We start from the raw sequence: 13,130 nt of genomic DNA, 5'->3' as shown, positions 1-13,130 counted from the left end.
GTAGTCAGTACAGTAACCAGTGGTAGTCAGTACAGTAACCAGTGGTAGTCAGTACAGTAACCAGTGGCGTCTAGTAGTCAGTACAGAAACCAGTGGCAGTCAGTACAGTAACCAGTGGTAGTCAGTACAGTAACCAGTGGTGTCTAGTAGTCAGTACAGTAACCAGTGGTGTCTAGTAGTCAGTACAGTAACCAGTGGTGTCTAGTAGTCAGTACAGTAACCAGTGGTGTCTAGTAGTCAGTACAGTAACCAGTGGTGTCTAGTAGTCAGTACAGTAACCAGTGGCAGTCAGTACAGTAACCAGTGGTAGTCAGTACAGTAACCAGTGGTAGTCAGTACAGTAACCAGTGGTGTCTAGTAGTCAGTACAGTAACCAGTGGTAGTCAGTACAGTAACCAGTGGTAGTCAGTACAGTAACCAGTGGTAGTCAGTACAGTAACCAGTGGTAGTCAGTACAGTAACTAGTGGTAGTCAGTACAGTAACCAGTGGCAGTCAGTACAGTAACCAGTGGTGTCTAGTAGTCAGTACATTAACCAGTGGCAGTCAGTACATTAACCAGTGGCAGTCAGTACAGTAACCAGTGGCAGTCAGTACAGTAACCAGTGGTAGTCAGTACAGTAACCAGTGGTAGTCAGTACAGTAACCAGTGGCGTCTAGTAGTCAGTACAGTAACCAGTGGCAGTCAGTACAGTAACCAGTGGTAGTCAGTACAGTAACCAGTGGTGTCTAGTAGTCAGTACAGTAACCAGTGGTGTCTAGTAGTCAGTACAGTAACCAGTGGTAGTCAGTACAGTAACCAGTGGCAGTCAGTACAGTAACCAGTGGTGTCTAGTAGTCAGTACAGTAACCAGTGGTAGTCAGTACAGTAACCAGTGGTAGTCAGTACAGTAACCAGTGGTAGTCAGTACAGTAACCAGTGGTGTCTAGTCGATGCAACCATCCACTTTATCGCTCATTATTTACTTCACAGGATAGAATTTAACGCACGCGTCGTCAGCCATGGAGAATTGAACCTCAGTGATTCTTAAGCTTTGCATGCTGCCATTGGACCAGTGTTATTTTTTTTATTTTTTTTGTCAAGCACCTATTTTTCAGTGTCAATTGACGAGACTATAACTGCCTAAATAGACCCAGAAAAAAACTAACTACATTAAAAATTATTTTGAATTTCAGTTGACTAAAACCGAGACAACTATCTCTGTGACTAAAGTCTGACTACTAAGTGGACTGGAGAACAGTTTTTGGCGAGATTGAGAGCTTTTCAGTGATGGGCACAATTACTATTAGCAGCAGAGATGCGCAGCGCAGTTCTGCAGTTGGGAGGAAGAGTCACACACCTGGCAGACACTGCCTACACCAGCTGGTGAGCTGCGGGGGAGAAAGCTGTGACTGTGTGCAGACAGCCTCCGCCTCCGATTATAGCATCGTTAGCACACGTCGCGCAGGCTTCACCCCCAGCCTTCCTAGTTAGCAACCCTTTGGCTGGTTAAGAAACACAAGCTGCTTTACCAAACTAAAAACAATAGCAGCATTGAGTTTAATCGTAAAACAACAGTCTGTCTATGTTTTTCTCTCCCTCGAGTAGGCTATAGAAAAGTATTTAATGTATAGGTTCTGTAGCCAAATCTATTTATTTTTTCCTCAGAGAAAGCAGCTTGATTCTAGCCCTTAGGCTACTGTTCAAAAGACATTACCCATAATTCCGGCGCGTTCATAAAGCGTACTGCCGGACCATTCTAAAACTAGGCTACTTGCGGACTGGACCGTTAACCATTTGTTTAGACTACACCTTGTTCAGTCGTGTTACCTCATTAGCTAGCAATCTGGGGGGGCTTTCAGCAGGACGCAATGTTTCGGAACATTCCGATTTAGAAATATGCTATGTAAAACAAACATTTCTATCTGCAACGTTCAAGAATGTTTTGCAACTGAACGTGGCCCTGGGAACATTGCCAGTAACCCATATGTAAACATTTGGAGGCACAGAAAGGAAAAGGGATAAACAATTGATTGACTGAATTCCTCTTGCCACTACACTATATCTGTATTTTGAATGTGACTTTATTCGCTCTCTCTGCTTGTGTGTATCAGTTTGTTTTGTGTATATAATATCTATGATTAGGAAGTTACATGGCCTAATAATTGTTATATTATTCTTTTTATTCTTTATAGTTATTAATATTATTATATTATGTTGGTTGTGTTTCTGCTGTTGGGACGAGAACGGGATCTTATGCGGAACAACATGTTGGTAGGAAAAGGCTATGTACACTGAGTATACAAAACATTAAGAACAGCTGCACAGACTGACCAAGGTGAATCCAGGTGAACGCCTCGATCCCCTTATTGATGCCACTTGTTAAATCCACTTCAGATCCGTGTAGATGAAGGGGAGGAGACGGGTTAAAGAAGGATTCAGATCCGTGTAGATGAAGGGGAGGAGACGGGTTAAAGAAGGATTCAGATCCGTGTAGATGAAGGGGAGGAGACGGGTTAAGGAAGGATTCAGATCCGTGTAGATGAAGGGGAGGAGACGGGTTAAAGAAGGATTCAGATCCGTGTAGATGAAGGGGAGGAGACGGGTTAAAGAAGGATTCTTAAGCATTGAGACATGGATACTGATGTGATGTGACTGAAATGAAATGGCAGTTAGTTGACTAAAATGGCCCACTGTTTTCGTCATTTTTTGACAATAACTAGACTAAATCAAATGAAAAAGATGTGACTAAAGATTATTTTTTTTTAAAAATAAAGAGTGGCAACATTTAACACTGCGTTGGACGTGACGCAGTGCGAGCGCAACACGGGCAGGTATAGCAGCTTTCATTTGATTTCAAAGGAAGCGTTCCCTCGATGGCTGATGGCACCCTGCGTCATCACATGACCCTATGACCTTTCACATGAATTCACCACACTGATAAAGGCAGAGGGCCTGACAGCCAAAGACATCTCTACGTCTTCACGTGACCATGAAACTTAACACAGCAGAAAAATCAGAGGGTCTACAGTGACCGATGACAGGGGTATGGAGTCCCCTGGTGGTGTGATGTCTGTTCAGAGGAAGGAATGCATACGTTGGCAGGATAGTTCTGATCTGGTGTCTGATTACTGATGACGCTGCCCTGTCCTAGAGCGGTTTCTGTCTGCCTTACCCTGGGGGGATCCCAGTGACCATGACAAGGTCACAGCTCCACTGCTCTCTTTCTGTTCTCTACTCCTGTCCTGTCCTTCCACCAAGAGGACCAGAGTTACTCAGGGGGAGCGTAGCGGTTTCGGTTGGTCTTATCCTGGAGGATCGTTCGTCCCCTTGTGTTCCGGGAAAAGCTGCAGAATAAATAGATCCTCCTCCTTTCTGTTCTGTGACTGCAACAGCAGATCCCCATGGTAACAACAATGACACGCTCCCTCCACATGGACGTGCTTTCTCTGGAACAGGATGTAGAGATGTCATTTCTATTCTCTCTCTCGCGCCCTCTCTCTCTCGCGCCCTCTCTCTCTCGCGCCCTCTCTCTCTCGCGCCCTCTCTCTCTCTCGCCCTCTCTCTCTCGCGCCCTCTCTCTCTCGCGCCCTCTCTCTCTCGCGCCCTCTCTCTCTCGCGCCCTCTCTCTCTCGCGCCCTCTCTCTCTCGCCCTCTCTCGCACCGTCTTTCTCTCTCTCTCTCAATTCAATAGACTTTATTGAAATTGAAAGTTAAATTACTTACATTGTCAAAGTATAGAAAATGGTGGGACCAACAGCAATAATAATAGTAGTAGTGGAAATGGGATTACCATTAACAGCAACTACAACAACAATATTAATGAGAATAACAATACATTAAAGCAATAGTAGTCGACCAGTCTCAACATGACTGAGAAGACACATTACATGGTATGAAAGCCAAAACAAAACAGGAAATATTATTGACATTACATTACACTTTTCACTGGCTGTCCCTCAAGTTGTGGCAGGAGGACACATATTTGGCTGCCAAAACTGCACATTTACCCTTTTCACCCAATTTCTTAATTTTATAGTTTCAAATTCTTTGTACTGAATGATATTTTGGGAAAGAAAGATTATCTTAGGTCTGAGTATTTGTCACAGTGTAGTAGGAAATGCAACTCTGTCTCTACCTCTCCCCGGAGGCAGAGTGAGCACAGCCTGTCCTCTCTGGGCAGCCAGGTTTGCCTGTGACGACCGGTCTCTATAGCCAGACTGTGCTCACTGAGTCTGTACCTAGTCAGTGTTTTCCTCAGTTTTCTATCAGTCACAGTGGTCAGATAGTCTGCCACCATGTACTGTCTGTTTAGAGCCGAATAGCATTGAAGTTTACTTTGATTTTTTTTGTGCGGTCTTTAAAATAGGTGATATATGTTTATTTTTGCTTGGTGATGATTTGGTTGGGCCAGATTTTCTGAGTGCTGTCCTGAGGCTCTATGAGGTTGGTTTTGGTTAGTGAGCTGAGCCTCAGAACCAGCTGGCTGAGGGGACTCTTCTCTTGATTCATCTCTTGACATAGTAGAGCTGTGTGATGAAATGTTTTGTGGTCACTTGTTTTTAGATGGGTGTAAAATTTGATGGCTCTTTTTTTCTATTTGAATAAGGAGGGGGTATTGGCCCAATTCTGCTCTACATGCGTTATTTTGAGTTTTTCTTTGCACTTGCTATACAGTCTTGCAAAACTCTGCATGCAGTATTTCGATTGGATGTTTGTCCCATTTGGTAAATTCAGTATTAGAGAGCGGACCCCATACTTCGCTGCCATATAGAGCAATTGGTTCTATAACTGATTGGAAAATCTTAAGCCAGATTCTAATTGGAATTTCAATTTTAATATTCCTTTTAATGGCATAGAATGCTCTTCTTGCTTTGTCTCTCAGCTCATTCACAGCCATGTGAAAGCTACCTGTGTTGCTGATATTTAGTCCTAGATACGTGTAGTTTTTGGTGTGTTCTAACAGAACTGTGTCCAAATAGAATGTATATTTGTGATCCTGATTTCTGGACCTTTTTTTGGAATATCATCATATTCAGGTTTTTTAGATTAACGGTCAGAGCCCAGGTCTGACAGAACCTGTGCTGATGATCTAGATGCTGCTGTAACCCCTCCTTAGTGGGAGACAGTAGCACCAGGTCATCTGCGTACAGCAGACACTTGATTTCAGTGTTGTGTAGGGTGAGATCAGGTGCTGCAGATTCTCCTAATGTTTTTGCCAATTCATTAATGTAGATGTTAATTAGTGTTGGACTTATTGGGCAGCCCTGTTTCACTCCACGTCCCTGAGAGAAGTCTGTTTGCTTGTTCGCTTAACCGCACATTTGTTTTTAGTGTACATTGATTTAATAACAATGTTTTCCCTCCAATACCACTTTCTATTAGTTTATAAAAACGTCCTTTGTGCCAAATTGAATCAAATGCTTTCTTGAAGTCTACAAAACACGAGTAGATTTTGCCTTTGTTTTAGTGTGGAGGGTGTAAATGTGGTCTGTTGTACGATAATACAAATAAAAAAATCCAATCTGGTTTCTGCTCAGGATGTTGTGTTCATCAAGGACCTCTCGTAATATGGGTCATATTGAACCGTTTAGACTAGAGACCTCTGGTAATATGGGTCATATTGAACCGTTTAGACTATAGACAGGACCTCTGGTAATATGGGTCATATTAAACCGTTTAGACTAGAGACAGGACCTCTGGTAATATGGGTCATATTAAACCGTTTAGACTATAGACAGGACCTCTGGTAATATGGGTCATATTAAACCGTTTAGACTATAGACAGGACCTCTGGTAATATGGGTCATATTAAACCGTTTAGACTATAGACAGGACCTCTGGTAATATGGGTCATATTAAACCGTTTAGACTATAGACAGGACCTCTGGTAATATGGGTCATATTAAACCGTTTAGACTAGAGACAGGACCTCTGGTAATATGGGTCATATTAAACCGTTTAGACTATAGACAGGACCTCTGGTAATATGGGTCATATTAAACCGTTTAGACTAGAGACAGGACCTCTGGTAATATGGGTCATATTAAACCGTTTAGACTAGAGACAAGCCGTTTTCTTTGCCGTAAAGCTGCTAGCATGCCTGTCGCGAAGCGGGTGCTCCGTTTTCTCTGACACTCAAGAGGCTGCTTGACGGTGAACTTGCAAAGTCTACTTCGGCTGGTCTGTGCCCTTGGTTATAACAGGCGATGAAATTATACAATGTATCAACATTGCTGGCTTTGCGCGCTGCTCCAATATAACACACGTACCAATCTAACAACAGAACACTCACCAGGCTCTGGGTCTGCACCCCTGCTCCCTGCTCGCCATCACTGCTAAATTATATATTTTTTTAACTGACGCATGAAGAGCGGACAGAGAAGCAGGTGAGGGGCTCGCTGGTAGGGGATGTGGCTGGCTGATTACTGGCTGACACACCTGACATGCTCATGATAGTGAAGTGGATATTATTGGACCTGCAGCATACAAGAGACTAGTGACTTGCTTAAATTCAACTGAATTTATAAACTAAACTGACTTTATAAATATTTGATAACAGGAGCCGGCAGGTTCTTTAGATCGGTAGGGCTGAAAAAAGTCGGTAGTATCAAATGAAATGGCACTATTGGTATTCTAAAATGTTGGTGGTATATAACGTTTTGGTACTGTGATATTACCGTGGTACCGGTATACCGTGCAACACTTATATCTGGTGTGTGTGCCAATAAAAGGGATGTGACACCATTCCCCCAATAAAAGGGATGTGACACCATTCTTCAATAAAAGGGTTGTGACACCATTCTTCAATAAAATGGATGTGACATCATTCCCTCAATAAAATAGATGTGACACCTTTCCCTCGATGAAATAGATGTGACACCATTCCCTCAATAAAATAGATGTGACACCATTCCCTCAATAAAAGGGATGTGACACCATTCCCTCAATAAAAGGGATGTGACACCATTCTTCAATAAAAGTGATGTGACACCATTCTTTGATAAAAGGGATGTGACACCATTCTTCAATAAAAGGGATGTGACACCATTCTTCAATAAAAGGGATGTGACACCATTCCCCCAATAAAAGGGATGTGACACCATTCTTCAATAGAAGGGATGTGACACCATTCTTCAATAAAAGGGATGTGACACCATTCTTCAATAAAAGGGATGTGACACCATTCCCCCAATAAAAGGGATGTGACACCATTATTTAATAAAAGGGATGTGACACCATTCTTCAATAAAAAAGCTTTTGAACAGCAGGGGTTTCTTCATCTTTCACTGGTGTCTGGATGTATCACTCTTCTGTTTTAGTTATTTGCGTCTCCTTTGAGAGCAGACAGTCAGATTCCTTCCTCTGCCTTCTGTTCCCGTCAGAAGCATCATCATTAGCAGATTACGTTGGTGTGGAATGCTCTGCAGCCTGCCTGTATTTATTCATGTTTTTGCTATTTTGCTATTTGCTATGTATATAAATGCTATCGTCTCAGCCTCTCTGGGATTGAGTTAGGAGTGACGCCATTTGCTTCACCTCCAGAATCAGGTTTCCCTGGTTGCTTGGCAACATGTCATTCCCATCTTGGAATATCAGGAATATCAGGAATAGCCCTCAGAAAGCAGAATGTTACCAATTTAACCTGAGCCCCATGTTCCCTACTTAGCTCCCTAGCTAGGCTTCCATCCAACTGCCAAAGATTTAAATGCGACTATTCTAAAATCAGCATTTAAAATATTATTTTCCCACCAGAGATGGAATGTGTCCGTCAGTTGACTTGTTGCAGATAAAAGGCTGTGCATAAAGACGTTGTGCTCATAAACATGACCTTTTGTGATAAAAAATACAAGTTAAATGGGTTTCCATCACATTTTCAACTCCACTGATGGTTTTGTCAGAATAGTTTTTGCGTTATATAGCGACTATGCCTCCTCTGGTCTTGGCACGTGCGTTCCAGTCAACAGCTGGCAGATACAGTGCGGGTAGACTATCTACAGGATGAGATTATTATGGATAAGAGTGATATTATCTGTATTTGTCAAACGACAGCCAAGCATCAATCATCATGTCACTAGAATAAGACCCTCTATATTTATTGGAAAGGAGCATCAAGCTCATCACCGTGCCCTTTCACCACCCTGTGAAGTTCATCATAACTTCTTTCATCTGTAGCCTGATAAACTGCATGGTTTCCCCAGTCCTAGTGGGAGGACCACACAACATGTCATCACATGACTCCCAGTTTACTTCAATATGATGGTTATTATATCATAATTTGCGCATAAAGGCATTTCCACCACCGTTTCTCGCATAATTAATTTTACAGACACAAAAAGATCCCACCATGTCGAACGTATTTTGTTATGTGGACATTTGGAAAGTTTACCGACTAATGTTCTGTTTCCATCAGCCTGTGGTGACATTTAGCCGACATGTACTTTAAGCTCATACAAATATTGGATGGAAACCTGGTTATTGACATTTTATTGACATGACGATTTTTCTCAATCATAACCATGGATCGTCAGTATATTTTAACCCAGTTGTTTCTGCTTTCTCTTCCAGGGCCAAGAACCACAAGTTAAAATATGGAACAGAGTTGAACCAAGGAGACATGAAACCTCCCAGCTATGACTCTGGTAAGACTAACAGAGACACAGAGACGGAGACAGAGACACGCAGACAGACACAGAGACACGCAGACAGACACAGAGACACGCAGACAGACACAGAGACACGCAGACAGACACAGAGACACGCAGACAGACACAGAGACACGCAGACAGACACAGAGACACGCAGACAGACACAGAGACGGACGGACAGACAGACATACACAGACAGACAGGCAGACGTACACAGGCAGACAGACACCATTTCTTGAAAGGCACCATTAGTTAAATCCAGTATAAATGGCCTCCATGTTAGGATCCCTCCTGTCTATAGGGATGTGTCCTATTGGCCTCCATGTTAGGATCCCTCCTGTCTATAGGGATGTGTCCTATTGGCCTCCATGTTAGGATCCCTCCTGTCTATAGGGATGTGTCCTATTGGCCTCCATGTTAGGATCCCTCCTGTCTATAGGGATATGTCCTATTGGCCTCCATGTTAGGATCCCTCCTGTCTATAGGGATGTGTCCTATTGGCCTCCATGTTAGGATCCCTCCTGTCTATAGGGATATGTCCTATTGGCCTCCATGTTAGGATCCCTCCTGTCTATAGGGATGTGTCCTATTGGCCTCCATGTTAGGATCCCTCCTGTCTATAGGGATGTGTCCTATTGGCCTCCATGTTAGGATCCCTCCTGTCTATAGGGATGTGTCCTATTGGCCTCCATGTTAGGATCCCTCCTGTCTATAGGGATGTGTCCTATTGGCCTCCATGTTAGGATCCCTCCTGTCTATAGGGATGTGTCCTATTGGCCTCCATGTTAGGATCCCTCCTGTCTATAGGGATGTGTCCTATTGGCCTCCATGTTAGGATCCCTCCTGTCTATAGGGATGTGTCCTATTGGCCTCCATGTTAGGATCCCTCCTGTCTATAGGGATGTGTCCTATTGGCCTCCATGTTAGGATCCCTCCTGTCTATAGGGATGTGTCCTATTGGCCTCCATGTTAGGATCCCTCCTGTCTATAGGGATGTGTCCTATTGGCCTCCATGTTAGGATCCCTCCTGTCTATAGGGATGTGTCCTATTGGCCTCCATGTTAGGATCCCTCCTGTCTATAGGGATGTGTCCTATTGGCCTCCATGTTAGGATCCCTCCTGTCGATAGGGATGTGTCCTATTGGCCTCCATGTTAGGATCCCTCCTGTCGATAGGGATGTGTCCTATTGGCCTCCATGTTAGGATCCCTCCTGTCTATAGGGATGTGTCCTATTGGCCTCCATGTTAGGATCCCTCCTGTCTATAGGGATGTGTCCTATTGGCCTCCATGTTAGGATCCCTCCTGTCTTTAGGGATGTGTCCTATTGGCCTCCATGTTAGGATCCCTCCTGTCTATAGGGATGTGTCCTATTGGCCTCCATGTTAGGATCCCTCCTGTCTATAGGGATGTGTCCTATTGGCCTCCATGTTAGGATCCCTCCTGTCTATAGGGATGTGTCCTATTGGCCTCCATGTTAGGATCCCTCCTGTCTATAGGGATGTGTCCTATTGGCCTCCATGTTAGGATCCCTCCTGTCTATAGGGATGTGTCCTATTGGCCGCCATGTTAGGATCCCTCCTGTCTATAGGGATGTGTCCTATTGGCCTCCATGTTAGGATCCCTCCTGTCGATAGGGATGTGTCCTATTGGCCTCCATGTTAGGATCCCTCCTGTCTATAGGGATGTGTCCTATTGGCCTCCATGTTAGGATCCCTCCTGTCTATAGGGATGTGTCCTATTGGCCTCCATGTTAGGATCCCTCCTGTCTATAGGGATGTGTCCTATTGGCCTCCATGTTAGGATCCCTCCTGTCGATAGGGATGTGTCCTCCTTAATATTCCTCATCTTTATTCATAAGATGCAGCCTGTTCTGTTTGTTCAAGGCACCAGCTCTCTGGAAGTGTTGATGAGCCGGAGAGGAGAGGGGGAGAGGTGTCGGTGGCGTGTGGTTGCATCATGTGCCACACCTGCCCGCTCTTCACTTGCCTACGTTAGGATTGACCCAGTTGAAAGACTGTCTGTCTTCAGCCCAGCCACCTCCTCTGTAGCTCAGCTGGTAGAGCACGGCGCTTGTAACGCCAAGGTAGTAGTGGGTTCGATTCCCCGGGACCACCCATACACAAAAAAAAATTATGCACACATGACTGTGAGTCGCTTTGGATAAAAGCGTCTGCTAAATGGCATATTATTATTATTATTATTATTATTATTATTATTATTATAGACTCCTCCTCTCCCCTGCCTCTCCCTCAGCCCAGCTTCACAACCCAGCCACCTCACAGACAAAAATAAAATAATTAAACTCAAATTATGCCGTTCTATTGTTTTTGAAAATACATGTTATTAGTCTTATAATGTTTCTGAGGACCTGCCTAAATGAATTCATTATGGATTTATTAAAATGGACGCCCACCCACATTTTGCACACCAATACTACCACTCGTCCCCAGCATGGCTGGCAGGCACACAGGAGGTATAAAAAGTGTATGCAGGCAAGAATGTGGTAAAAATAAAAAATGGACCTGTTTGTAAGGGGGTCATATAAACCTTGCCCAATTTTATTTACATGCAAAATACCTTTTAAACCAATGTGAAAGCAGTATATCTCTCTCCCCAGATGAGGTGAAGGACAATGAGACCCCTGGCTCTCTGAACAACCAGCTGTCCTGGAAACAAGGCCGTCAGCTCCTCAGACAGTGAGTTACTATACCCTAACACTAACACTAACCATAACCCTGGAAACAAGGCCGTCAGACAGTGAGTTACTATACCATAACACTAACACTAACCATAACCCTGGAAACAAGGCCGTCAGACAGTGAGTTACTATACCATAACACTAACCATAACCCTGGAAACAAGGCCGTCAGACAGTGAGTTACTATACCATAACACTAACACTAACCATAACCCTGGAAACAAGGCCGTCAGACAGTGAGTTACTATACCATAACACTAACACTAACCATAACCCTGGAAACAAGGCCGTCAGACAGTGAGTTACTATACCATAACACTACCACTAACCATAACCCTGGAAACAAGGCCGTCAGACAGTGAGTTACTATACCATAACACTAACCATAACCCTGGAAACAAGGCCGTCAGACAGTGAGTTACTATACCATAACACTAACACTAACCATAACCCTGGAAACAAGGCCGTCAGACAGTGAGTTACTATACCATAACACTACCACTAACCATAACCCTGGAAACAAGGCCGTCAGACAGTGAGTTACTATACCATAACACTAACACTAACCATAACCCTGGAAACAAGGCCGTCAGACAGTGAGTTACTATACCATAACACTACACACCATAACCCTGGAAACAAGGCCGTCAGACAGTGAGTTACTATACCATAACACTAACACTAACCATAACCCTGGAAACAAGGCCGTCAGACAGTGAGTTACTATACCATAACACTAACACTAACCATAACCCTGGAAACAAGGCCGTCAGACAGTGAGTTACTATACCATAACACTAACACTAACCATAACCCTGGAAACAAGGCCGTCAGACAGTGAGTTACTATACCATAACACTAACCATAACCCTGGAAACAAGGCCGTCAGACAGTGAGTTACTATACCATAACACTAACACTAACCATAACCCTGGAAACAAGGCCGTCAGACAGTGAGTTACTATACCATAACACTAACACTAACCATAACCCTGGAAACAAGGCCGTCAGACAGTGAGTTACTATACCATAACACTAACACTAACCATAACCCTGGAAACAAGGCCGTGAGCTCCTCAGACAGTGAGTTACTATACCATAACACTAACCATAACCCTGGAAACAAGGCCGTCAGACAGTGAGTTACTATACCATAACACTAACACTAACCATAACCCTGGAAACAAGGCCGTCAGACAGTGAGTTACTATACCATAACACTAACACTAACCATAACCCTGGAAACAAGGCCGTCAGACAGTGAGTTACTATACCATAACACTAACACTAACCATAACCCTGGAAACAAGGCAGTCAGCTCCTCAGACAGTGAGTTACTATACCATAACACTAACACTAACCATAACCCTGGAAACAAGGCCGTCAGACAGTGAGTTACTATACCCTAACACTAACCATAACCCTGGAAACAAGGCCGTCAGACAGTGAGTTACTATACCATAACACTACCACTAACCATAACCCTGGAAACAAGGCCGTCAGACAGTGAGTTACTATACCCTAACACTAACCATAACCCTGGAAACAAGGCCGTCAGACAGTGAGTTACTATACCATAACACTACCACTAACCATAACCCTGGAAACAAGGCCGTCAGACAGTGAGTTACTATACCATAACACTAACACTAACCATAACCCTGGAAACAAGGCCGTCAGACAGTGAGTTACTATACCATAACACTACCACTAACCATAACCCTGGAAACAAGGCCGTCAGACAGTGAGTTACTATACCATAACACTAACCATAACCATAACCCTGGAAACAAGGCCGTCAGCTC

The 13,130-nt window shown here is 43.8% G+C and overlaps 1 protein-coding gene across 2 annotated transcripts in view; it reads left to right on the top strand.

Moving 5' to 3' along the window:
- LOC121556619 (striatin) overlaps nt 1-13,130 on the top strand; it is a 110,847-nt gene that overhangs the window by 45,560 nt on the left and 52,157 nt on the right. For both annotated transcript variants that reach the window (XM_041870507.2, XM_041870506.2), the window contains exons 3-4: nt 8,547-8,620; nt 11,245-11,323. In XM_041870507.2, the coding sequence (XP_041726441.1) occupies nt 8,547-8,620; nt 11,245-11,323 (153 nt within the window). The remainder of the gene's footprint in view (nt 1-8,546; nt 8,621-11,244; nt 11,324-13,130) is intronic.

This window comes from Coregonus clupeaformis, chromosome 1, assembly GCF_020615455.1.
Source record: "Coregonus clupeaformis isolate EN_2021a chromosome 1, ASM2061545v1, whole genome shotgun sequence".
Classification (NCBI taxonomy): Eukaryota; Metazoa; Chordata; class Actinopteri; order Salmoniformes; family Salmonidae; genus Coregonus; species Coregonus clupeaformis.
The sequence above is the reverse complement of the archived record's forward strand: the minus strand, read 5'-3'. Positions and strand labels throughout refer to the sequence as shown.